General features: G+C 38.1%; 1 protein-coding gene across 1 annotated transcript in view; it reads left to right on the top strand.

Moving 5' to 3' along the window:
* LOC127439674 (hexokinase-2-like) overlaps nt 1-25,234 on the top strand; it is a 50,768-nt gene extending 25,534 nt beyond the window's left edge. Inside the window, exons 7-18 of the mRNA XM_051695915.1 lie at nt 1,999-2,182; nt 4,958-5,119; nt 6,994-7,227; nt 11,500-11,804; nt 12,648-12,796; nt 13,963-14,082; nt 14,721-14,816; nt 15,062-15,161; nt 16,436-16,619; nt 18,973-19,128; nt 19,809-20,045; nt 24,457-25,234. Coding sequence (XP_051551875.1) covers nt 1,999-2,182; nt 4,958-5,119; nt 6,994-7,227; nt 11,500-11,804; nt 12,648-12,796; nt 13,963-14,082; nt 14,721-14,816; nt 15,062-15,161; nt 16,436-16,619; nt 18,973-19,128; nt 19,809-20,045; nt 24,457-24,598 — 2,069 coding nt within the window. The 3' untranslated portion in view covers nt 24,599-25,234. The remainder of the gene's footprint in view (nt 1-1,998; nt 2,183-4,957; nt 5,120-6,993; nt 7,228-11,499; nt 11,805-12,647; nt 12,797-13,962; nt 14,083-14,720; nt 14,817-15,061; nt 15,162-16,435; nt 16,620-18,972; nt 19,129-19,808; nt 20,046-24,456) is intronic.
* The last annotated feature ends 2,646 nt before the right edge of the window (nt 25,235-27,880 follow it).

Genomic DNA, 27,880 nt, shown 5'->3' with positions numbered 1-27,880 from the left:
ATAATGTGGTTCTCGCTCTCGGTTGGGCGCATAGTGAGTTGTGCGTGGATGCCATGGAGAATAGCGTGAAGCCTCCACACGCGCTATGTCTCCGTGGTAACGCGCTCAACAAGCCACGTGATAAGATGCGCGGATTGACTGTCTCAGACATGGAGGCAACTGAGATTCGTACTCCACCACCCGGATTGAGGCGAGTCACTACGCCACCACAAGGACTTAGAGTGCATTGGGCTTTCCAAATTGTAATAATAATAATGAAAAAACCTTTTCATACTCAAACGTTGTTTCTCAATGTTTAAAAGGCCATCTTAAAAACCCAACACTCATGTCTCGAGACGCTAAATAAACAGCGGCACACATCGCAACAAAGACTGTTTATGCGTATGTGACCTGTTCCATCATTATGAGTCATTTTGACCAATACACATTTTTAATTTTATGCACCGATTAAAAAAGAATGTCTCCACTTTCTACTCAAGACCATTGTCGAGATATAATCATTTACATTTTGGCTGATAAAATCACTAAAATGCAATCCAATAAAACTTTAAATTTGTTTCTGGGACAAAGTGACTCAAAATGATGGAGTAGATCAGATATACATAGAGCAATAATTTAAAAATAGCTAGAGCAACAATTTAAAAATAGTGCTGATGGAACTAGCATCAGAAATTAATAAACTTCAAATCGTTTTTTTTATTTTTTATTAAAAGAATAGTTCACCCAAAAATCCAAATTCTCTCATCATTTACTCACCCTCATGCCATCCTAGATGTGTATGACTTTCTTTTTTCTGCAGAACACAAATGAAGAGTTTTGCAAAAATATCTCAAAAGTTCTCACAATTCAAGTGAATGGTGACCAGAACTGTGAGGATCCAAAAAGGACAATATGGCAGCATAAAAGCAATCCATATGACTCCAGGGGTTTATTCCATATCTATTGAAACTAAAGTGGTGGCCAAAAATATTGGCACCCTTGGTAAATATGAGCAAAGAAGGCTGTGAAAAAAAATCTGCATTGTTTATCCTTTTGATCTTTCATTCAAAAAATGTACAAAAAATCTAACCTTTAATTGAAGTAAAACAATTGAAAGAGGGGAAATATCTCATTAAATGAATATTTTTCTCCAAAACACGTTGGCCACAATTATTGGCACCCCCTAGAAATTCTTATGAGTAAATAGTATATTCACATTCATATTTTACATTTTTTTAGTGCACCTGGGTGACTTGTTCAGCCATGACTTCCTGTTTCACAGGGGTATAAATATGAGGTAACACACAGGCCAAATTCCCTTAATAATCAATCACAGTGGGTTAGACTAAAGAATATAGTTCTGATGTGCAGCAAATGGTTGTTGAGCTTCACAAAATGGGAAGTGTAATATTTTTGGCCACAACTGTATATAATAGGTGTGGGTGAGAAACAGATCAATATTTAAGTCCTCCTTTCTTTTTTTTTCTTCTTTTTTTTCTTTTTTACTATAAATTCTCCCCCCTGCCAAGTAGGTGGGCTACACGATTTTTTTTTTCATATACACAAAAAATGCAAATCATCAAAAACAAAAGAAGAAAGTGAAAGTGGAGATTTATAATAAAAAGGAGTTACATTTTGATTTGTTTCTTTTTTCTTTTTTTTTTTTTTGTTTGGTCACCCACACCTATCATATAGCTTCTGAAGATATGGATTTAACCACTGGAGTCTTTTATTCTGCCTTTGTGCTTTTTGGACCTATTTTTATTTATTTTTTTACCCTTTTTTTCAAATAAAATATTTTAATTATTCATTAAAATAAGTTCTCAATTTAAGTAATTAGAATGTTACCTAAAAAATTAAATCAGCATAAACTCTTTTTCCCACATTTTGAATTTCGGATACATTTTAGTCACTTTTGGTGTCATTTTCTTCTTCAAGCTCAAATTCATTTCTAACCCTGGATGGAATGCAAGCACATATCCATTGTGAACGGCCCCTAAGACTGGCTGTGTTTTGCAGGTACGGGCACCAATGCTTGCTACATGGAGGAGATGCGGCACCTGGAGCTGGTGGATGGTGACGAGGGTCGTATGTGTGTAAACATGGAGTGGGGCGCGTTTGGAGACGACGGCGCCCTGGACGACCTCCGCACTGACTTCGACCGGGAGATTGATGCAGGCTCTCTCAACCCTGGCAAACAGCTGTGAGTGACAGTTCTGCCTCTGACAGTTAGGATCACTTCTGAGAGTTGTTGTGCTGACACTAAAAGTCCAATAATTTCCCTGGAATTACATACACCTTAGCCAAATTCATTTAAACTCAGTTTTTCAAAATTCCTGACATTTTAATCATAGAAAACATTCCCTGTCTTAGGTCCGTTAGGATCACTACTTTATTTTAAGAATGTGAAATGTCAGAATAATAGTAGAGAGAATTATTTATTTCAGCTTTTATTTATTTAATCACATTCCCAGTGGGTCAGTAGTTTACATACATTTTGTTAGTATTTGGTAGCATTTGGTAACATTCCCTTTAAATTATTTAACTTGGGTAGCCTTCCACAAGCTTCTCACAATAAGTTGCTGGAAATTTGTCCCATTTCTCCAGACAGAACTGGTGTAACTGAGTCAGGTTTGCAGGTCTCCTTGCTTGCACATACTTTTTCATGCCCACAAATTTTCGGATTGAGGTCAGGGCTTTGTGATGGCTACTCCAATACCTTGACTTTGTTGTCCTTAAGCCATTTTGCCACAACTTTGGAGGTATGCTTGGGGTCATTGTCCATTTGGAAGACCCATTTGCGACCGAGCTTTAAATTCATGGCTGATGTCTTGAGATGTTGCTTCAATATATCTACATAATTTTCCTTCCTCATGATGCCATCTATTTTGTGAAGTGCACCAGTCCTTCCTGCAGCAAAGCACTCCCACAACATGATGCTGCCACCCCCATGCTTCACGGCTGGGATGGTGTTCTTCTGCTCGCAAGCCTCACCCTTTTTCCTCCAAACATAAAGATGGTCTTATGGCCAAAAAGTAAAATTTTTGTTTCACCAGACCAGAGTAAATTTCTCCAAAAAGTACGATATTTGTTCCCATGTGCACTTGCAAACTGTAGTCTAGCTTTTTTTATGGTGGTTTTGGAGCATTGGCTTCTTCCTTGCTGAGCAGGCTTTCAGGTTATATCGATATAGGACTCATTTTACTGTGGATATAGATACATGTCTAGCTGTTTCCCCCAGCATCTTCACAAGGTCCTTTGCTGTTGTTCTGTGATTGATTTGCATTTTTCACACCAAACTACGTTCATCTCTAGGAGACAGAATGCGTCTCCTTCCTGAGCGGTATGATGGCTGCATGGTCCCATGGTGTTTATACTTGCATACTATTGTTTGTACAGATGAACGTGGTACCTTCAGGCATTTGGAAATTGCTCCCAAGTATGAACCACAATTATTTTTTCTTGACTGATTTCTTTTGATTTCCCCATGATGTCAAGCAAAGGGGCACTGAGTATGAAGGTAGGCCTTAAAATATATCCACAGGTACACCTCCGATTTACTCCGATTAGCCAATTAGCCTATCATAAGCTAATTGGCTAATTGCCTAAAGGCTTGACATCATTTTCTGGAATTTTCCAAGCTGCTTAAAGGCACAGTTAACTTAGTGTATGTAAACTTCTGGCCCACTGGAATTGTGATATAGTCAATTAAAAGTGAAACAATCTGTCTTTAAACAGATGTTGGAAAAATGACTCGTGTCATGCACAAAGTAGATGTCCTAAACGACTTGCCAAAAGTGTAGTTTGCTAATATAAAATCTGTGGAGTGGTTAAAAAATGAGTTTTATTGACTTCAACCTAAGTGTATGTCAACTTCTGACTTCAACTGTATATGCTTTAGTCTGACTGCTAGCCGGTTTTTCCAGTGATTTTCAAGTGTGAGCTTCATTTACATAATTGCTGGCCAGTAGGTGAGAGACGGAGTGCGCAACAGCATCTTCCAGCAGGAGATCATTAATCACACATAATTACTACATAATGACATTACTCCCTGCTGAGTTAATGGTTCCAGCAACAGGAAAAAAGGATTCCAACATTTTGGAATTGACTACACGTCAAGCTGATCTGAATGTTTTCATCTGCGATCGCACTCAGCTGCATATCATCACAAACACTAATTGCAATCCAAAGTGATTCTGTCACCAAGCGTTTTTTCCACACTAAAATGACTAATGAAATCAGAAAGCACAACAGTCTGTTTTTATGGTATGTCATTTGTTACTCACTGAAAGCTGCACATACGTGTTCTATGCAAGCCTCAAGGGAATAAGTATACAATCACACACTTTTATAAGGTAAAGTTACTCCAAGAATCACATCCTAAATCACTCACATGGTACTCCTGTTGTAATTTCGGTGAGCTCCACGTGCGGTGAGTTGGTATGTCCGTCACCCCTCCACCATTTGTTCATCAGCAAGTGTTTGAACCTGCTAGTGTGATGCCGCTTTACAGACCTAGATAATCCTATAAGTCTTCGTACAGCATGCATACACATAAATCGAGCCACAGTTGGGCTTGGTGTAGTGCATGTGCTCTGAAAGACAATGATTGTGGCTGTGTATTACCAGTATTTCCTCAGCTGAAGTCCTTCCTTCAAATATTTGATTACATATTGTGTCATATATACTTAGACAGATGAAGTCTATTGCATGACTTTGGAAAAACCTGCTGTAGCTCGATTGTAATGGTGAATGTAAACATACTGTCTAATGCATGTATATCTGCTGATTACAGGGATGATCCCCCTGGGGTTAAGTATCCCGCTCAAATAGTATAAAGATTATTGGGTGATTGATCTCTCCTGGTTATGTGTCACCCAGCATGGAAATTAATCGCCCCATTGAGCCACGCTGCATCACGACATGCCTGATATTCTTCAGATGGGTATTAAGTGCTGTGTGTTTTGTTTTTTTGCAGCTTTGAGAAGATGATCAGTGGGATGTATATGGGGGAGCTGGTCAGACTCATCCTTGTGAAGATGGCCAAAGATGGCCTGCTGTTCCAGGGTCACACCACTCCAGATCTGCTCACCACCGGACACTTCAAGACCTCCTTTGTGTCTACCATCGAAAATGAAAAGTCAGTACCTTATTCTGTTTTTCTAACATTTAGCAGCGAATTTACTGGATTTTTACTGGATTTACTGAAGCTAAATCTGACAAAACCTAGCAATCCGACAAAAATGATTTTTCTCCCCTTACGAAAAAGAACCATGGTACAGGGTTATAACAGATGATAAAACTATGGTACTTTGGTGTATACAGTGTACCACCATGGTATGGAATAGTAACCATATTAATTTACTATGGTATTTACATGGTAGTCGAAGGAATTTTAAAGACTACCCAGGTAGCACCATGGTACTTCAAAAATCATGATATTATAGTAATACTTGACCATTTCGACTCGTCCCTCCTTTTCTTTAAAAAAAGCAAAAATTGAGATTACAGTGAGGCACTTACAATGAAAGTGAATGTGGCCAAGTTTTGGAGGGTTTAAACACAGAAATATGTAGCTTATAATTTTATAAAAGCACTTGCATTAATTCTTCTGTGAAAAGGTTAGCGATTTTATCACACTAAAATCATGTTTACATGCATATGGAATTTTATTGTAAAGTGTTATCAGTTAATTTCAATGAAATCAACAAAATACTGTTTTGCAGTCTGGCAAAATTATGTATCATTGAAAGTGAGGCTATACGTATTAAGATATAGGGTGTAAACTAAGGATAATTTGTGCTCTACCTAAAAAATGCTGGTAATTACTTAGTCGGTGGTCTTCCCCAGATTTAGTGTGTTAAATGGTCTGCAATTATAATTTTTCTGTTGAGGTGGTCTGCCAACTGAAAAAGTGGTTTATTTTTACTACTGGTTTAGGCTCTGGTTAGTCTGTAGTAAGAAAAATTGGCTTTATTTAAAAACTTAAAGTTTAAGTTTATAGGAAGTCCCACATGTAGATAGCCAGGTGTGTACTTAAGTGCATCCAAAGTGTTAGTGATGAATTAAGGACTATAAAAACCCATTAGGTGAAAGTGGGTTCCAGGTCTGTGTCCCAAAAAGTCAAAACTGTAACTTTCTATTGCTTAACAGTGCCGTTCGAAACTCTCGCATTGCAGCCTCATTAAATAGAGCTCTCGGTGTGAGGACGAGCTCCTAGAAGCCAGTACAGGCCTGTTTCACATCATCAGTTAATGTTCCTATATTTAGTCATCTCTCCACCGAACCAAGACAGCCGAGGGAGAACACCTGTAGTCTCAGTTAAAGTGACATGCTTCTCAGAATTACTAGCATGGGCTTATCTTAATGTCAGGTCTTCCATAAGGTAATCGACTGAGAAAGTTTTGCAGTAAAAGTGATTTTAAGTTTGTGCCTTAGGCTTCACATTACAATCTTATTCAGACAGCTAAAACTTTGTTTAGAAGAAGGTACGAACGTGCTGTGTTAATTGAAATTTAAGCTCTGATTGTTCATTTTGTGTAATGAAAGTGAACATTTGGTAATGGCAATTTTTGTATAGTATCTTAGCAGATTCTAAGGTAATGATGCCACCTTATTGTCATGTACTGTTTAGTCACATATAGTCATAAAAAATATATTTTTGATTCTCACCAGTGTCAACACCATATAAAGACTCCATACTTGTCTAAAACAAAACAAAAAGCTGAATTCTTCTTATTATGGGCTAACCACGAGGAGTGTGTGTCTATATTAATATTCATTAAAGAGGTCAGGACACCCATGTGAACTTAAGGGGAACTGACTTCATACATTCACTAAAATCGGTCCAGTTGTAAAAATTTTAAAATGACTCCAAGTAAAATGCAGTGATATTGATATTTTATATAGTGCAGTGACATTCATAAATAAGTGTGGCTTAAGTGTCCAAAATTCTTTATAGGGTCACTGTATGTCTCCCAATGACCTGCAAACACCTTGCTCTCTCTTATGCAGAAATAACGAGGGTTTGGTGAGTGCAGAACAGGTGTTGAGAGGTCTCGGGTTGAATCCGTCCCCTGAAGACTGTGTGGCCACGCAGCGAGTGTGTCAAATTGTGTCCACGCGTGCGGCGCATCTTTGTGCAGCGTCGCTTGCAGCGGTACTGCGGCAGATCCGAGACAACAAGGCTGCAGAGAGACTGCGCACCACTGTTGGCGTAGATGGATCTGTCTACAAAAACCACCCACAGTGAGTGCATGAGCCATACAGTGACTTGTTTAGTTTGGTTTTGCTCTTCTTTCAGCACATATTCTGGCACAATAATATATTTAAGTAATGTACAGTTGCAGTATGTTAAGTTTTAAAGGAATAGTGGTCCCACTTTATATAAGGTGTCTTTAAAGGGATAGTTCACCCAAAAATGAAAATTCTCATCATTTACTCACCCTCATGCCTGTATATGACTTTCTTTTTTCAGAAGAACACAAACGAAGATTCTTAGAAAAATATCTCATCTCTGTAGGTTCATACAATGCAAGTAAATGGTGATCAGACCTTTTGTAGCTCCAAAAATCTCAAAAAGGAAACATAAAAGTAATCCATAAGACTCCAGTGGTTAAATAAATGTCTTCAGAAGCAATATGATAGGTGTGGATGAGAAACAGATCAATGTTTAAGTCCTTTTTTTTACTCTAAATCTCCACTTTAACTTTCACTTTCAGATGTGAAAGTGAAACTAAACAGGCACCATATGTGACTTTCAGATGTGAAAGTGGAGATTTAGAGTCGAAAAAGGACTTAATTTTTGATCTGTTTCTCATCCACACCTATTATATTGCTTCTGAAGATATAAATTTTAAAGTTGAAGTGTAATTTCTGCACCACTACACTTTTGGCACCAAAGATAATGAATAATAAAAAATATATAGTTCCCGTCGTCAAACAAGTTGCACTTTTATTTCTCATGATTTAAAACTATGGTTGTCAATTGAATAAAATAATCGTGATAATCCCATGTTTTTAGAATGAGACCTAATAATTTCGAATTATTATTTCTTATTCCTTTTTTTTTTTTTCGCTAAAAATGTTTGCGGACCACCCTTGCGGCTCCCTGGGGGTCCCCGAACCCAAGTTTTAAAAAAAAATCTGTTTTAGGTCGTGTACAGTTCGGCCCTTTTGTAGGCATCATCATCAGCAAATCCAATCAGTAATGGTCTCAGGGCACAAAATTCAACTTGCTCACCAATGCTTTAATTAAAAATAGATTTTGCTGTGTGCTTTTTTAAATAACAAATTGAACAGTAGAGACGGTGCGGACAATGACTCTGCAGCTAGTGTGGCAGTTAACTGTTAGGTGCTGTGAGTCTCTTATCATATTTGCTTTGAAATTGCCAATGTTTATCTAACTATACCGCCAATCACTTCTTTCCTTATGTATAGATAATATTCTAAATAAACTTCAGTGTTTTAGAGAGCAGTATTTTAGTATTTACTTGACTGACAAAGAGACCATTTTAAACCAGCCTAAGCTGGCAAACCTGGTGTTCAGATGGTCTCCCTAGACCAGAGAAAAGGAAGCAATATTCAAGTATGAATGTTAATTATGAATGCTATTTTAATTTGGCACGCCCTATCTAGGTTTACAGCTTTCATCACCTAGTGTGCTAACACCTTTGCTGGTGCGTTTGTAGAAAGGATCTGGATCACGTTTCCTACAGTTTTCTGAAGGTGTGGATTGCACCTTCAAATATGAGTTTAATTCTTTCTCAACGCATGGCTGTGTTAATGGGCTGCGTAAAAGTGCAATCTTATGCCAGTCACATGCAGATTGGATGAGAGACATTTCGTTGTGTTGTGTTAAGATCAATATGACATCATTTATAAAGTGACACGCTTTGTTGCCTCTAGCCAGATGGGAATATTCTTCTGTCTAATATGTCAACCTGTTACAAAGTGAAACACTTCAAGAATGTGACGGATTTGACAAATTGTGTGTGTGGTATGTGCTGTATGTAAATGAGTAAGTGAGAGATGTAGAACAAAGTTGAAATAGCTCAAATTGCTTTAAAGGAATATTCTGGGTTCATTACAAGTTCATCTCAATTAGACAGCATTTTGTGGCATAATGTTAATTACCACAAAAATAAAGTTCGACTTTGTCCCTCCTTTTCTTTCTAAAAGAGCAAAAATCTGGGATTCAGTGAAACACTTACAATGAAAATGAATGAAGCCAATCCGTAAATGTTAAAATACTGTTTAAAAAAATATAGCAGCAAGATGTAAACAATGTGAGCCCTATTTTAATGTGGGCCATTTTTTTAAGAGTGATAAGCGCTAAGATTAAAATTTTGTTATTTTCGTGCATGCTTGCGCTAAGACTAGGCGCAAGTGGGTTTGGTGAAATTGCACATGTAATGGGTTGGGTCAAGTGCAATTTAATTCAGAGGTTCTTCTGCGGTTATTGCATTGTCTGCATCATATTATATAGTCCATTCCTTCAAGCACCAATGATATATAAAAAAGAAAGCACATTCATAAGAAGCTGGTAGTGTAAATGGACTGTATGCAACTGGGTTTGGCAAAATTGCGTGTGTAAGGCGCTAATGGGCTGGGTCAAGTGTTAATAGTCTGTATGCAATGAACTAGAAGAATAGAAATATTTAAGTTCTTTTGAATGTCAGACATATTTCTATGAAAGTTACACGCTCCTTTTATATGCATGGAAAATGTGGATCTCTTCAGGACTTGGATGTATGCTCTGTTATATTATAGAAAATGTAAGTATTAATAATTATAATGACCTACTGACACACAAATCATGGCTAGAATTAACAGTGATTGTAATGGCCTTCCATGATAGGCTGTGGATTTTTCGCGCACTTCACTTTTACCGGTCGATTAAATTCATTCATTTAAACATGAAAAAATTAAGCCAGAAATATTTCTAAATTTAAATGACACTCCAAACAAAACAAAAATGTAATCAAAATAATGAAGTGGTCAAAAAAATAATAACATTTCATTTCACCAAATCCAAACAATTTACCCTCTCTTCATTCACCGGTCCCTTTTGCAGTGACTTAAAAATCACTCTACAAAAACAGATGGATAAATACGAATACAAATTAGATCATAAATACAATTATAAATAGAAACATAATAATAATTGAAAAATTAACCATAAGTTCTAAAAAGTTTAAAGACCTATTTCTCAGGAAAAAGCTAATTGCGCTCTGTGCCACTTCATTAACATACAGAATGCCCACAGTTTGCGCGCATACACCCACAGATAGTGCATATATCTATATTATTATTATTATTAGGATTCCTCCGGTAGAAGGAAACCTATTGTTTTTGTTAGTATTCTTCTTCTTCTTATTATTATTCCTGTAGCTCTAAATTGCCCAATAACTCAAGATCTCCTTGGTAAAAAAGTTTTGAAATTTGGCACATTGATACTACAGGCCACGAGTAATTACCACACCAAAAATGGCCCACGTGAGCCTTTAGGTGGCGCTACAGGCCACGCCCCAATTTGTCCAGTTTCAAAGTGATGCCATTTCCACCCCATAAGTCCTGAACCACAGCTCCAATTGACTTGAAACTCGGTATGTATGTGTAGGATACATGTCTTTCAATTTGATATTTAGCAAAAATGAATACAATGCAAAACGCATTTATGTAAATGTCCACATTGTCTCAATATCCATATGTCCAAAAAATCTAATGCCATTTTGACTAATGTTTTTTCCAACCTAACAGGCTTCAAGATGACATCACTCTGAAGTACTGTGCAAAATTTCACCTTGATATATCAAAGATGACAGAATTACCGTTTACTATTATTTATCGCTAACGCTAAAATAATGCTTTACAAATCCACTAGTCATAAAACCGATACTTTGATTCAATCACCAGTTCATATGAAGACTCTTGCAATGTTTAATAACAAATTAATGAAATGTTGTGTACATGTGTGAAGTACATGTCTCTACCATGTCAGATTTTACATAATTTGCAGTTTTGAGGAGGAATCCGCATTGCTGCTTGCAGCTTTAATTATTATTTTATATATATATATATATAATATTTTTTTTTTGTTTTTTTTTTTGTGGTAATCAGTATTATGCCACAAATGCTGTCAATTGAGCATAACTTGTATTAAACCCAGAGTATTCCTTTAAGAGAACTTTGTTTGAAGAATAAAAGAGTTGAAACAAGTGCAAATTCTCATTCAAGTCTCATTTGCCACTACTTGCAGTTTATGTTGGCATTGTCTAACATTGCCAACATTTTGACAATTGAAATAAAGTGAATCTCAACCACACCAGAGTTTGTTTTCATTCTGTGTATGAAATAGGAACATGTGAACTGGAAATTGATGATATCACTAAATAAATTTCTCTCTGGTTCTTTATATATGCTTTTTTATCGATTTTTCTTTTCTCTATCATGTTTTTCTTGCCTCTTCTTTTCTTGCTTTTGCACCCTTTCTCTCTCTCTCTCTTATTTTCACCACAGGTTTGCTCGGAGAATGCACAAGATGGTGCGGCGGTTGGTGCCTGACTGTGACGTGCGTTTCTTACGCTCTGAGGATGGCAGCGGCAAGGGTGCTGCCATGGTTACGGCTGTGGCATACCGGTTGGCAAAGCAGCATGCGGAACGTCAGCATATCCTGGACACCCTACGGCTCAGCCGTGATCAACTGATGGAGGTGAAGAGAAGGATGACGGAGGAGATGAAACGAGGCCTGGCTAAACAAACACAGCCTACAGCCACTGTCAAAATGCTGCCCACATTTGTGCGGTCCACACCAGACGGAACAGGTTAGAATGGGAAACATTGAGTTTTAACATGAGTTTGTACTACTACTCAAACACTGAAATTTCTTAAAGGAATTGTTCACCCCCAAATTCATTATTTACCCACCATTTACCTAATTTTTCTGAATGGGCGGTTATTTTTTATTTATTTATTTATTTTTTCTCCCCTTTTCTCCCCAATTTGGAATGCCCAATTCCCAATGTGCTCTCGCCTCAATCTGGGTGGCGGAGGACGAATCTCAGTTGCCTCCCTGTCTGTGACCGACGGACAGTTATTTCTTTATAAAAGGCAAAATTTAAACTCTTGTTTTAGCGCAGTGGTTGATTGACAGGTGAGGGGTGGTGCTTCACTGCTGCTGGGACGCATACACGACAGATTAGCATTTACACATAAAATGTGATGCGTTTTTGACCACAGACGTATGTGGGTTTTTTTATCCAATCACAAAACGTTTTAGACCCCGTTTAGACCTGTATTTAGCGCTGACCACATGTGATGCGATCATCAAAAACGCATCTTAATACCAGGTGGAAACGGGGTCTAAAACATTGGTTTTACAGTGGTTTACAATGGTTTATTTCCAGGTTTTAATTTAAAAGAATCCCATATATTCATTGGGGTCTGAGACTTTTGGACTATTGACGGTAATCAGAGGTCAAACTAAACTGCATGTGACACACAAAATCGATTACCCTGAAATTACATTTGAAAATGAACAATTCCATTTGAAAATTAACATACTTTCCGAACCTTAGAGCCAAGTTGCTAAAGCTGATTGGTGTGTGTGTCTGACTTGGCTTGTGTGAGTTGTCACGGTCTCTGAATCTATTGTGCTTGCTCTGCAGAGCGTGGCGACTTCTTGGCGCTGGATCTGGGCGGAACAAACTTTAGAGTGCTCTTGGTGCGTGTTCGAAGTGGGAAAAGACGGAGTGTTGAGATGCATAACAAGATCTACACTATCCCTCAAGACATCACCCAGGGCACTGGGGAGGAGGTACGCTCCCTAATTACACACCACTTCATTAAAACCCATCCAAGATGAGAACTGTTACATGGCAGTAGGGCTGGGAGACATTTAAAAAAATTCATGATATATTTGCAATGGGTTTGCCTGCAGTATTCAAAACTACACAACATTGCGAATATTGCAATGATTTTAATGTGCTTTTTATTGGCCTAAGGATGAACTGCACCTAGAAAAAGTGCTGTTTGTTTGCACGTGCTGTCTGTGCTGTTTTAGCTCCCGGTGAACTAAAGAAATTATGCTGATCATGCAACGGCGCAAACACGGCCACACGGAAAGGAATGACAATGACTTTATTTAAATACTTATGACACACTGCTATTTCAGCACTGATTGCTTCTGCTTAAATTAAAGTAATTGTGGGTGGTTTGTCAATAAGACGCAAGTTGTTGTGCTGCAATACCAAAAGCAGAAATGGCGCAACTTAGTGAATTCGCCCCTAAATTTATAAAGACCACGTCTTTTATTTTACAGTCTTTCCTTGTCTCATGGCTCACAAGTATGAGAGTTGTAAGACAGAATTTTAATTGGGTCTCCGATTTTTAGATTGGAACTTGTGAATAAAAATGACCTTTTTTGTTTTTAGTTTTCATTTATCGAAAATAAGGATGATTTTTATTAGCTTTATTACCCAGTCCTAAGTTTCCATTTATTAAAAATGTGATGTTACACCAAAAAAATAATGCTGAAAACATAGACCTTTTTGGCATTAGCTGAGCCACCGAATTGAAATGAAGTTATCTAAGGATACATGATAGAATTGTGTGTCGTGGATTACAAGATAAGCAACCTAGAGCCACTATGCAACCTTTTGTAAAAAGATTGTTTTTGAATCTGAAGTACATTCACCTGTTTGCAATTTATTTGAAAGTGGTCAGTGCATAGCACTCCAGTGGTAAGATCCAGCTGTACTTGTTTAAGTCTTATTTCCATACTGTTTCCTTCAATGCAGGTGTGTCATGTTTTCTCCTACTTAACTAAAGTGTAAAGTATATTGAATTGACCTGAGCCGAGGTGGTTGTGACAAGTGCCTTATATAGATGATATAGATAATGCACTTTGTGCATGAGTGATCCTTTTCCTCATGTGAGTGTACATATGTGTGTGCTTGAATGTGTATGAATGGTCCTCTGCAGTTATTCGATCACATCGTGCACTGTATAGCAGATTTCCTGGAGTATATGGGAATGAAGGGGGCATCCCTGCCTCTCGGGTTCACCTTCTCTTTTCCATGCCATCAGACCCGACTGGACCAGGTTAGTCTGAGTATGCACACATACTGTACTCCCACACATACAGTATACATGTTTACTTTAACTTATTCAAATCAGTTCAGTTTTATTTGTATAGCGCTTCTTACAATACATGCAGTTTCAAAGCAGCTTTACAGAAAATAGGAAAAAAATAGACAAATATTGCCTTAGAACCCCCCCGTGAGCAAGTCAAAAGCAAGAGTGGGAAAGAAAAACTCCCTAAGATGTAATATACAGCTTAGAATTCTAGGGTCCTTTGTTAAGAGCGCTAGTGCTCAGCACAGCACTATGCTTTATCGTATGCAAAGTCAGTGGGCTTGTCCATGGAGTTTTGGTATTTTCGTGAAACCAAAGTCTTGGTGCAAGTGGGTCTAGATAACAGGTTCTTCTCCGGTTATTGCACCATCTGCTTCCTATTATATAGTCCAATCCCTGTCAAGCACCACTGATATAAACAAAGACAGCACATTCATTAGAAATTGGTAGTGTAAATGGATTGTATGCAATGAATTAGAAGAATATATATATGGATTTATGTTCTTTTGTGCATTATCTGTGCCCTTGGTATTGCTAGGTTAAGTAATTTGAATTTAGTGCTCAAAGGTTATCCTGTGACCATTATATTTCCCTCTTCTTTGTAGGGTGTCTTGATAAAGTGGACGAAGGGCTTCAAGGCCTCTGGCTGTGAGGGAGAAGACGTGGCTACACTGCTGAAAGATGCCATCCATCGCAGTGAGGTTAGCTGTGCCACCCACCACTGGAGCTCTACTGCTTCCAGCACTGAAGTGCTGCGAAAGCAATTTCTGCACTCATTAGCTACAATTACACTCCCTTTTATAGCAAGATGTAATTAGCAGATGTTCAGTTAGAAAAATTGTGACCTGAAAGAAAGTCACGGTGGATTTGCTCTGTCTTTTGTTGAGGCTTCCTCTGATTAATGTTTCTTTATCCCGCTCTCTCTCTTTGTCTTTGTTCCTCAAAGGAGTTTGATTTAGATGTGGTAGCTGTGGTGAATGACACCGTGGGCACAATGATGACCTGTGGGTATGAGGACCCACAATGTGAAGTTGGACTCATTGTAGGTTTGTGAGATCCTTGGCTTTTTGTGCCTCTGATTAGTCTGGCTTATGCAGATTGGATTGGATTTGTGCATATTCAGTGACCCTATAAGTAACTGGACACTTAAACACGTTTGAGTCTTAATTGAGCTTAATGTCTGAATTTTATTGCACTAAAGAAACAATGCTCTATCTTTTCTCAGTACCACCTTTCCTTTTCTTAGCAATTTTTACATTAACATATTACATTTATTACTTTAGCAGACGCTTTCATCAAAAGATACTTTTTGTTTCTTTTTTTCCCTTAAAGGGATAGTTCACCCAAAAATAAAAAAATCTCTTTATCATTTACTCACCCTCATGCCATCCCAGATGTGTATGACTTTCTTTCTTCAGCAGAACACAAACGAAGATTTTTAGAAAAATATATCTGCTCTGTAGGTCCATACAATGCAAGTGAATGGTGATCAGACCTTTTGTAGCTCCAAAAATCACATAAAGGAAACAGAAGTAATCCATAAGAATCCAGTAGTTAAATCAATATCTTCAAAAGCAATATAATAGGTGTGGATGAGAAACGGATCAAAATGTAAGTCATTTTTACTCAAAATGTCCACTTTTACTTTCAGATGTGAAAGTGAAACTAAACAGGCATCACATGTGACGTTCAGATGTAAAAGTGGAGATTTAGAGTAAAAAAAGGACTTAAATATTGATCTGTTTCTCACCCAAACCTATCATATTGCTTCTGAAGACATTTATTTAACCACTGGAGTCTTATGGATTACTTTTATGTTTCCTTTATGTGATTTTTGGAGCTACAAAGGTCTGATCCACATTCACTTGCATTGTATGAACCTACAGAGATGAGATTTTCTTCTAAAAATCTTTGTTTGTGTTCTGCTGATGAAAGAAAGTCACACACATCTGGGATGGAATGAGGGTGAGTAAATGATGAGAGAATTTTCATTTTTGGGTGAACTTTCCCTTTAAGAACAAAAAAAGATACAAAAAGTAAGTCTCTTTTGATGAAAGCATCTGGTAAAGGAATTAATGTCAAATAAAAACGTAAAAAATGCTAAGGAAAGGAAAGATGGTACTGAGAAAAGATCTAGCATTTTTTTGTCTGCAGATGTGAATCTGCTGTTTTAAACCTACTTGAAAAGTGTGCTTGGGCTATCTTTGTTTTAGATCAATGCTAGTTGGTTTGATATTTTTTATCTAGTGCAATGACTTTCGTACATTTTTGTTATAATCTGTGTACAGTATGCATCAATGCACATCTGTATGTCCTTTAGGCACAGGTACTAATGCATGCTACATGGAGGAGATGTCTAACGTTGAGCTGGTGGACGGGAGTGAGGGCCGGATGTGTGTGAACATGGAGTGGGGAGCATTCGGGGACTGTGGGGAGCTGGATGACATTTGCACAGAGTTTGATACAGCTGTGGATGATCAGTCCGCTAACTCTGGCAAACAGCGGTAAGACTTAAACCAGGTTCATTCATGCCAGGTGGTCAACTTCCTCTTAGAAAAATTTGTCATTTCTTATGGGGCTGTAGATGTTAGTCCCAATGCAGAAATATTTGCCTGTGATTTAATGGAACAGCTCACCCAAAAATTAACATTCTGTCATTATTCACTCATCCTTTGATGTTGTTATTTTTCCATGGAACAACAAAAGAGAACTTTTAAAGAATCTTTACACAGCTTTTTTTCCATGCAAGTTCATAATGACAACTTAAAATTTGGGAGAACGTTTCCTTTAAGTGTGCCTGTATTCAACAAAAACACCATTAGATAGCTGCAGTACCTATAGAATGTTACTGCTAAAATGCTGACCAAAAAAAAAAAAAAATGACCACATTACTCCAGTCATCAGGTCTCTATGCTGGTTTCCTGTTACACTTAAAATTGATTTCTAAAGTGCTATTACTTATTTATAAGTCACTTAATGGCCTAGGGCCTAAACATACTGTATTACAGTATGGAAATGCTTGCAAAATATAAATCTAAAAGACTACTTAGATTATTATGATCGAGTTAGTTAGTAAAACCTAGGGTGTTTCAAAATGGTGAGATGGTGTTGAACCAGCATTCCAGAAGATCTCAGTAGCCAATAGTAGCCATACAGTAGCCATATTCAAGTCCAAACTGAGAACACATCGATTTATATTAGGAAAGGTGGCTTTTTGTGCTTGCCATTAATTATTTTATTATCTTTCCGATCACCAACCCAACACTTGTCAGTATAATAAATGAATGGAACAAATGAGACAGCGCCATTTACAGACTATGATTAATGCAAACATTTATAAATGAATGGAGGGCCCCATTCCATGTACAGGAAAATCTGCTCACCTTATACAGTATGTGCAGACAAATTCCATCCTCCACTACTTCATTGAGTCAAATCCTGTTGTTCAGTCTTTCATGTGTTTTTAGATCTTCCAATAACTTTTATTTCATTGATATTTTGGCAAATTTGTAAGGTTTCTCTTCACCTGTCACGTTAACCACAAACAAGCTGTTAAAGATTGGTTATAAACACGGAAGGAGGCAAATATAATTTTGGACTGAAGCAGATGATGATTCATCATTTGAATAACCATTTTGATTGGTCAGTTTTCTAATTTCTGCTTTATGCCGTCAGCCTCCTCTGAAATTCATACCGATACATACAGTGATTAAAACTCACCTGGGCTACCATGAATAAAAAACAAACAAACATATAAAGGTGTAGATAAAGGCATCTGAGGCCACGTACACACTGCAGATAAATTTGGTTGTCAGTTCACCTTTTAGTGCTTAATCCTGTTCTGTACACACACAGTTCAGTAAAATATGGGAGTGACAGCTGCATTCTACAACTGAATCAACTCCCGAAAAATTCAGGTAGTGACAACCTCATTTTCAAAAATTCCACGCAATGTGTACGGAACCGAACTGAACTACTAGTTGTTAATAACGTAATTAATGGTGCATGTGATACGTGTCTGTCTTCTCCTGGTATAAATCACATTTATGCGTCTTCATTCATTTATATATTACAGTCTGTCTCTTCAGTAGGTTCTCTCATCGGCTCTGCGGTCTCTGGGTTACCTGTACATTACAGTTCAGAGCGCGTGTGCTGTTTAACAATAGGTTCTTAGACACGCGTGACCAAAACACAGCGATTCTGTTAACGGCAGTTAACTAAACATTGTCAGATGATAATACATCTCTAGTGGATAATTTCTTTGCTCAAAAAAAGGGTTAAAATGGTGGCATTCATGTTTCACATGCACGAGACGCTGCAGCGTTGCTATGGCTACACTTGTCAATCGTCGCAGTTGCGGGAGTGACTCCAATATTCCGTACACACATGGAACAATAATTTAGGGGATTCACTCCTGCATTTAAATGTGGTTGTCACTCCCGAAACTTTGTAGTGTGTATGTGGCCTAGAGTTATGTACGTTAGTATGCAAATTTAATAAAAACAACTGTTAATTTTATCACTTTTGTTGTTACATTTAAAGGAAATTGTCGGCATAGATTTTAGCAGATAACCGATAATTCTAAAAAGCAACTATCGGCACAGATTAATTGGTAAAACCGATGTATCAGTTTACCTCTAAAATGCAATTTACCAAACAATTACTTGAATGCACCGCTTATGTGATAAATAGGTTTTCAATTACTGAGTTTAAAGTCATTTTGATTGAATAAAATTTAATAAAAACAACTGATATTTTGATCACACTTGTTGTTACCATCTCCCTTGCCTCCTCCGATGGGCCACCACTGATCGAAGGACGTTGAGTAATGTGCTCATTTCTTTCTGTCATTTTCAGGTACGAGAAGATGATCAGTGGGATGTATCTTGGAGAGGTAGTTAGAAACGTTCTCCTGGACTTCACGGCTAAAGGTCTGCTTTTCCGTGGCAAACTCTCTGAGAGGCTCAAAACTCGTGGTATCTTCGAGACCAAGTTCCTGTCACAGATCGAGAGGTGTGTAAGCAGTCCATCACATGTAGGCAGTCGTTCAAATTAGTGTCTTGGCTCCAGGGGCCTTCTGGTTTCTTAAAGATGCTATTGAAATGCTAAGCACATTGATCATGGCCAATATCAGTATAGAAGACTAAAGCGTCTCAGGACATATAATTAGATTTGTTGCATCTTCTGTTCCAAAAGACACAAACTATATTTATGTTTTCTATTATGTTCGCTAATACTATTAAGGTAATATTTTCATACAAGACGCTCCTGCAAATTATTACTTGATTTGACACGTTTGATTTGGATGTTTGCATATTTATTGCTATTCATATTCCATCCCCTTGCTGAAACACCCCCCCCCCCCCCAGCTTATACCACACTAAGTTTGCCTTCAGCTGGTTTAGCTGGTCAGCCAACTGGTCTCTCAGGCAGTCCAGCTGATAAGTGCCCAAAACCTCTCTAAAACCTACAAATTTGACCAACCTAATTGGGCTTAGAGACCAACTAAGACTGGCAAACCAGTTTAGGCTTGGTTTCGTAATGTTTTGAAAAATGCAGCCTTAGTGCTTATTGGCCATTGATTGAGTACAACTTGTTCTGTCTTGCGGGAGGAGATACAAGATACAAATTGTTCTGTGACTTTATTGATCATTAATTAACATTGATTGGTTAATCATCTCCTCCTTGTGCAGTGATCGTTTGGCACTGCGGCAGGTCCGCTCCATACTACAGCACTTGGGTTTGACGAGCAGTACGTGTGATGACAGTATTCTTGTGAAGGAAGTGTGCAGTGTGGTGTCCAAACGGGCCGCCCAGTTGTGTGGAGCAGGTCTGGCTGCTGTTGTGGACAAGATACGGCTGAACCGTGGCCTTGATCAACTCAAAATCACTGTTGGAGTAGATGGCACGCTCTACAAACTCCACCCACAGTAAGTGTCTGCACAGCAGGATCCTGGGCTTTGAGTGAAAGCGAGAACCTTTTTCTGCTAATATCCTGTTCTGCTAATAGAGTCTTGTTAAAAAGTGGTTCTTAAACTACATGATGCTCATATTTTTTGTCCAGATCTATAACTAAGATGGTGGGAAAGGCTGATAACCGATTAATCGGCCAGTGGTTTTCAAAATTGATTTATAGAATGTTTAAAAAACTATATTATCCTTTCCTTACTATGACTGGCACAGATGTAGGGGCTACAAGAGTCAAAAATGAATAAAATCCCAGATGCAGTTTATTGTACAACCAAAATCCCAATTATAAACAGAGAAAAATGAAGATTTGGAGCATAACATGGGACTTTTTACTTTAAACAAGCCCAAAACACACCAGGAACTCTTATTTTGAAATTATGGAGAATCGGCTCAGTTAAAATGCTTTATATTTAAATATGAAACAAATTAAGCTTTTTATAGCCTTTATATTCTCCAGATAAAGGGTATTCTATATATATTTTACCAGATGAGGTTTAATGAGGAATAAGTTTAAGGAATAAGGTTTATTATTTACTAGATATGAAGTTGGAGACGGGGCATGTTTCCGTATAGTCGCGTGTTTCTTTGCATGCCCTCGCTTCAATTTAGAACACTTCATTGTTTAATCAAAATAAAAAAATTTGCATTGAAGTGAAGATAAAAATATGAATTAATATTGTCAATAATGAAAGATTTAGATACAGAAAATCCCCAGGAGGTGTCAGTATTTGTTTTTCAAGATTTAGGCTGCTGTTAAACTTTTGAACCAAGCTTTTCTAACTGTAGAATCTTCCAGAGCCAGACACAAAGGAACATGGAGGCCTAAAAAAAAAACATCAGCAACTATCAGAATTATACAAATTATATTTATATAATTTGGCGTAAGCTCTGTCCTGTGGTTCAGCGCTCCAATGCTGTTTGAACCATCAGATCCCGCCGGAGGCGATGACGGCAGGGGAGCGGAGCTTATCCCCACCCAGGACTAGACCTAAACTGGTGGAGATGGGGGGTGAAGACACGAAAGTATGCAAACAATGAGAGGCAGCAGGCGGGGTTATAAAGCGGACGCTGTATTGTGATTGGATATGATGCCTGATGAATGAATCCCGAGACCTTCCTGCTAGAACTACGCTTACGCTTGCATATCTAAAAAGCAGCTATCGGCACCGATTAATCGAAAAACCATATATCGGTCTACATCTAAAATGCAGTTCATCAAACAATTACTTGAATGCACCGCTTATATTATGAATATATTTTCAATTACTGAGATCAAAGTTGTTTGATATTATTTGAAAAACTTTTGTCCACCATATTAAATGTGTGTGGTGTAACCAAGATGTACGTAGCCATTTTGCTGTCCTGTGACCAAAAAAAAAAAAAAACAGAGTAAAACTTTAGACCAGACAAGTTGCATTCACATGTATTCAAGGTGCAAGGAAAGTATTTTAATATTTTAAAAAGTATTTAAGTCTTTTTTTTTATATTTTAGAAAATGCTGTAGAATAAAGTTAAACCAACATGGACACAAAGATTACATTTCTACGAACTTGACATGCGTTTTAAACTCGATTTTAGAATATTTAGCATTTTTATCAGTTCGGACAACCTTATTTGTTAATGTCCCTTCTAACAATTTTTTTCACATGTGCATTGTGATGCTTTCTCAAACAATTCTGCAGAAATACACAAAATATAACTAATTTTCACAATATTCCTTGCTGGTGGAGCGACCTTCCGAACTCCAGCCGAGCAGCTGATTCTCTAGCTGCTTTCAGGAAACATCTAAAGAACCATCTTTTCCATGAGCACTTGACCCAATCCTACTAATGCACAAACTCCGTTTGTCTCCGTTCTTCTTCTTTAAAAAAGTAAATCTATTCTTTCACCACTGTCTCTCACCTTCCTCTAATTATACTTCTGAGCAGCTTGAAACTTTGCATTGCAGTACTTCTCATATTATTGCCTCCTTAGGATGAATCACTTTTGTCGCTTTGGATAAAAGCATCTGCTAAATGAGTAAACATAAATGTTGTTTATTGAAAAAGCACGTGAATGACAAAACATTACAGGCACAGATAAGTGCCATGTGGTTTGCAAAATCTGCCACATGAAATTGAAACATTTGGGAACTGACTAAAGCCGTCCTTATTACACTGCCAGGGTGGCATACAGTAAATTACCATGAAAGGTGTGTGTACACAGTGAATATATATCAACTGGCTGTTGCTGAAAAATATAAATGCATTGTGAATTGTTTTGCAATTGCATTGTGACTCCTTAAATCAAAACCAAATTGAATGATTAGCTCCCTAAAGATTTCCACCCATAGTAGAGAAAGGGAAAAAAATGGCCCTATTAAGTCTGGCAAGACATAAATAATGGTACAGTTTCATGTTGCAAAGGTGTTACAGCATCACCAGACTGCTCTTAGTTATAAATATGTTCATAATGCTTTATTTATTGACTTTGTGGACTTTTTTACTACATTGAGTCTGTTTTAGGCAGTGGTGGGAAGTATTTTCTCAGCATGTGCTGCAAAAAAGTTTGAAACATCCTTATGCAACCTTAGAAGTTTAGACAGAAGCATCAATGACACCATTTCATGCTTTTGATCAAAAGTATAAAACACCCTAAACCTCCTATGAGATGATGTGCTTTTAAACCTAATTTTCAAAAGCCCCCTGCCTACATGTATTTTAATGTCTTGCTGAGTGTTGCATTTGAAAAAGGGCATTGTCTAAATCAAAATGATGGATCCCTTTTATGCTGAGAGAACTGTACTAAATCAGTGTTCTAAGGGAAAAGCCTTATTTTTTTTCTCCAGTGACACATTTGATAGAAATATTACTTCTAGCCTTGGAAAAAGCGATTTTACGATTGTGTTTCATTGTCACTGTAAAAAGTAAATCAACCATATTTCTTCATTTGCTCATGTTTAATTTCTTCAGACCTGCAAACCAATCAGTAACCTGGGCAACTTCATTGTGGATGATGTAATCAAATAAAAAAACAAAACAAAACAATGGAAAAATAGAAAACTATTGATTTAAAGTTGTTTATCATAAGTTTAAAAACAATACATTTGAATTTTAATGCAAAATATTCAGATATTTGCAAATATATGAGTAGTTTGAGAGAGTCAAGAAAGTCATTCACAGTGACTACGTAATTTCCCAGTGACAATGTAATTTCCCTGCAATGCCAAAGAAGACTTCATTATTTTATTCTCTGTTGCTTTGCTTTATTTCCAGATATTCTACAGTTGTTGCCGTGTTTGTTTCCTTAACTTTCTATCGCGACCTGCAGCTGAATTGCACTGCAATAGTGGGGTTTCCCTCTTACGTAAAACTCTGGGATTTCCCCAATGTACGAGTCTATACACGATCGTGAGGGAGATTTTGTATTTTACATTGGTGTGTAAAAATGTGTATAGTTTAGAGTATATGTGATTTTCCCACTGTACTTCCATAAATGTTGAATTCTGTTTACTGTATTGACTTGTTGGGCTTCATCCTGTGATGTTTGTTATCCTGGTCTGTTCCAGCACACACACTCTTCACCCATCAGAACACCACTAATGCATTTACATGACCACATTAAGCCGTGTTTTCTGAGAGAAACCTAGGTGTGTTAAACCGCTTTCTTTTAATCCTTTAAATGGCGTAAGGAAATCAGCGTTCTGGTTTACATGACATTTCAGAATGCCGCTTTCTGCATAAACCCTGGAATAAACCGTTTTCTTAAGTGTATGTAAACGTGGTCAGTATGTTATGCGAGTAGGTGGTCGCTGATGAGCTTGCTTGGTGTGCTTTGTTGGCCACAATTGTCTGATTGGTGGAGCGGTTCTCCTCAGGATCATAGTGTAGTTCTTCACCAGGAATTTCGCTATTAGACACAATTTCTAAAAGATTCAGTTGAAATAACACCGACTAATAATGGCTTTAACAGAAGCATATACCATCCATATACAACTGCGGAGCTCATGATAGGACTGTCTTTGACGGTTAATAAGTTATCGTTAAAAAGTAATTAACCTATGGAAAAATGTAATGCTGTTTTTTCTTCTGGAACCAGACTTGCGCTCTGCCAAGCAGCAAATCATGTTTCTGTTAATGGCTATTTAAAAAAGGGACAAGCCCTTTGATATGTCCCACGCCAACTTCTTGTTTCAGAAGGAAATATATCAACACAGGAAAGAAACTTATTAATAGCTGCACTTATTAAACAATTTCAAGGGTATTGAAAAAAAATGGATTTTAAAGTGACAAAAACCTCATATTTTACTTGTAGTCTGATTTCCTAATTTGGTGGCTTAATCGTGCTGGTTCTGCTCTCTTTTTTCTTTTTTTTTTTTTCTCGTTTTATCAGCTTTTCCACCATCATGCGGGAGACCTTAAGAGACCTGGCGCCCAACTGTGAGGTCACTCTCGTCCAATCAGAAGACGGCAGTGGAAAAGGGGCTGCCCTCATCACAGCTGTGGCTTGTCGATTGAGAGATGCTGAAAAGTAGCGACACAGGCTAAGAGGAAATGATAAAATAAAGGGAAAAGAAAACGAGGAGGAAAGAAAAAATATCGACTGATCTTGCACAGATTTTTACCTGTGCCAGTGTGATCTTACTGAAACAACACTCCTGTCTGTATGAGAATGTATGTTATTTATTTGTGCTTTTTCATTTTCATGTTACTTTTTAGGTCATTCATTGCAAGGACTTAACATGCTAGATGGGAGAAAACAAAGAAACAAGACTAGATCCTCTTGCAAATGTATTCATAATGTTACTGAATTGATGAGTTATTGTACTGTGATTTGAAAAAAAAGCAGAAAGAGATTTTCACATTTTGTGCTGTAAATGATGTCATTTATGGGTGACACTTATAACATTTAAGATTCTATACATTAAAATGAATGCACTTGGTATTATGAAATTACAATGAACAATATTTTTTACGGCATATATTAATCTTTGTGAATGTTAATTTAATTATAAATGTACTATTGTTCATTGTTTGTTCATTGCCATTTAAAATGCACTTAATAATGTTAACACACAACTTTTATGGTTAAAACTGTATTAGTATGTGTAGAAATGAACCTTGACCAAAATTAATAAAATATTCAAGTATTGTTCATGTTAATAACTATATGTAAATGTACTCAAGTTTATTATAAAGTGTACGTACTTAGAGCCCAGGAAGAACATGCCGTTTGTGTTCCTAGTGCACAGATTATGTCTAACCTCAAATATACGTCTAATCAGAATCAGCTTTATTGCCAAGTATGCTTACACATACAAGGAATTTGTCTTGGTGATAGGAGCTTCCAGAGTACAACAATACAAAAACCATACAAAAACAGCAGCAGGACATAGATAATAATAAAACATAAAAAATAATTATACACATACGTACAGACACACACATACACATAGGTAGTGCAAATCTAATACAATCTGTTATCTGATATGTACAGTGCAAATGTTTTTTTTTTTGTTTTTTCAGAGGAATGAAATGGCAGAAGAGGTTGGATGTGTTGGATAAACATAAAAAAGACTAAACTGTGTATTGCACATAGTTATTGCTCAGTGGGGCAATTTATCTGTTCATGAGATGGATAGCCTGAGGGAAAAAACTGTTCCTGTGCCTGACGGTTCTGGTGCTCAGTGCTCTGAAGCATCGGCCAGAAGGCAACAGTTCAAAAAGGTAGTGGACAGGGTGAGTGGGGTCCAGAGTGATTTTTCCAGCCTTTTTCCTCACTCTGGATGTGTATAGTTCTTGAAGAGGGGGCAGGGGGCAACCAATAATCCTCAGCAGTCCGAACTGACCTTTGTAGTCTTCTGATGTCTGATTTTGTAGCTGAACCAAACCAGACAGTTATTGAAGTGCAGAGGCGAAGGAAGTACAACCTCTGCTGGGCCTTTTTCACAATGGAGTCAATATGGGTCTCCCACTTCAGGTCCTGAAGATGGTAGTGCCCAGGAACCTGTATGACTCCACTGCTGCCACAGTGCTGTTTAGAATGGTGAGGGGGGTCAGTGTTGGGTTGTTCCTCCTAAAGTCCACAATGATCTCCACCGTTTTGATCGTGTTCAGCTCAAGGTTGTTTTGACTGCACCAGACACCCAGCTGTTCAACCTCCCTTCTGTATGCAGACTCATCGTCATCTCGGATGAGGCCGATGACAGTGGTGTCGTCTGCAAACTTCAGGAGCTTGACAGAGGGGTCCTTGGCGATGCAGTCATTGGTGTAGAGGGAGAAAAGTAGTGGGGAGAGCACACATCCCTGGGGGGCACCAGTGCTGATTGTACAGGTGCTAGAAGTGAGTTTCCCCTGTCTCACAAGCTGCTGCCTGTCCATCAGAAAGCTGGTAATCCACTAACAGATAAACATGAGAACAGAGTGTTGATGTAATTTATTCTGGAGTATTGCTGGGATGATGGTATTGAAAGCCGAACTGAAGTCCACAAAAATGACCCTTGCATATATCCCTGGTCTATCCAGATGTTGCAGGATATGATGCAATCCCATGTTGACTACATCATCCACAGACCTGTTTGCTCCATAAGCAAATTGAAGGGGATCTTCAGTGTTCTTCAGGTGGGCCAACACCAGTCACTCAAATGATTTCATGACCACAGACGTCAGGGCGACAGGTCTGTAGTCATTAAGTCCTGAGATTTTTGGTTTCTTTGGGACAGGAATAATGATTGAGCATTTGAAGCAGCATGGGACTTCACACTGCTCCAGTGATCTATTGAAGTTCTGTGTGAAGATGGGGGGCCAGCTGGTTAGCACAGGATCAAAGACACGCTGGTGAGACGCCATCTGGGCCTGAAGCTTTCCTCGTCTTTTGTTTCCGAAAGACGCGGCTCACGTCATCTTCACAGATCTTAAGTGCAGGTTGAGTAGCAGGAGGGGGGAGGAGGGGGGTTGCAGGAGGTGTTGGTGTTTGTGTGAATTGAAGGTCAGAGTGGGTGTGGGGTGTGAGCTTGGGCCTTTCAAATCTGCAGTAGAACACATTCAGGTCATCAGCCAGTTGTTGGTTACCTACAGGGTTGGGGTAGGAGTCCTGTAATTTGTGAGTTCTTTCATGCCACTCCACACTGATGCAGGGTCGTTAGCTGAAAACTTGTTTTTCAGATTCTCAGGGTATCTTCTTGTAGCCACTCTGATATCCTTGTTCAGTGTGTTCCTGGCCTGATTGTACAAGACTTTATCCCCACCCCTGTAAGCATCCTCTTTGGCCTGACGAAGCTGCCTGAGCTCTGCTGTAAACCACAGTTTGTCATTGTTGAACTTTAAATAAGTCCTAGTAGGAATGCACATATCCTCACAGAAACTGATATATGATGTAACAGTATCTGTGAGCTCGTCCAGGTCTGTGGCTGCAGCCTCAAAAACACTCCAATCCGTGCAATCGAAGCAGGCTTGTAGTTCTCGCTCTGCTTTATTGGTCCATCTCTTTACAGTCCTTACTACTGGCTTGGTTGATTTTAATTTCTGCCTGTAGTTTGGAAAAGGATGAACCAGACAGTGATCAGAGAGTCCCAAAGCTGCTCTAGGGACAGAGTGATATGCATCCTTTATTGTTGTGTAGCAATGATCCAGTATGTTCCTGTCTCTGGTGGGGCATGTAATGTGCTGTTTGTATTTGGCAGTTCACATGTGAGATTTGCTTTGTTAAAATCCCCAAGAATTATAATAACTGAGTCCGGGTATTGTTGTTCTGTGTCTGTGATTTGATCAGCCAGCTGTTGCAGCGCTGTGTTCAAACACGCGTTTGGCGCGATATA

Source organism: Myxocyprinus asiaticus, chromosome 4 (genome assembly GCF_019703515.2).
Source record: "Myxocyprinus asiaticus isolate MX2 ecotype Aquarium Trade chromosome 4, UBuf_Myxa_2, whole genome shotgun sequence".
Taxonomy (NCBI): domain Eukaryota; kingdom Metazoa; phylum Chordata; class Actinopteri; order Cypriniformes; family Catostomidae; genus Myxocyprinus; species Myxocyprinus asiaticus.
This window is presented reverse-complemented; position numbering and strand designations above follow the sequence as displayed.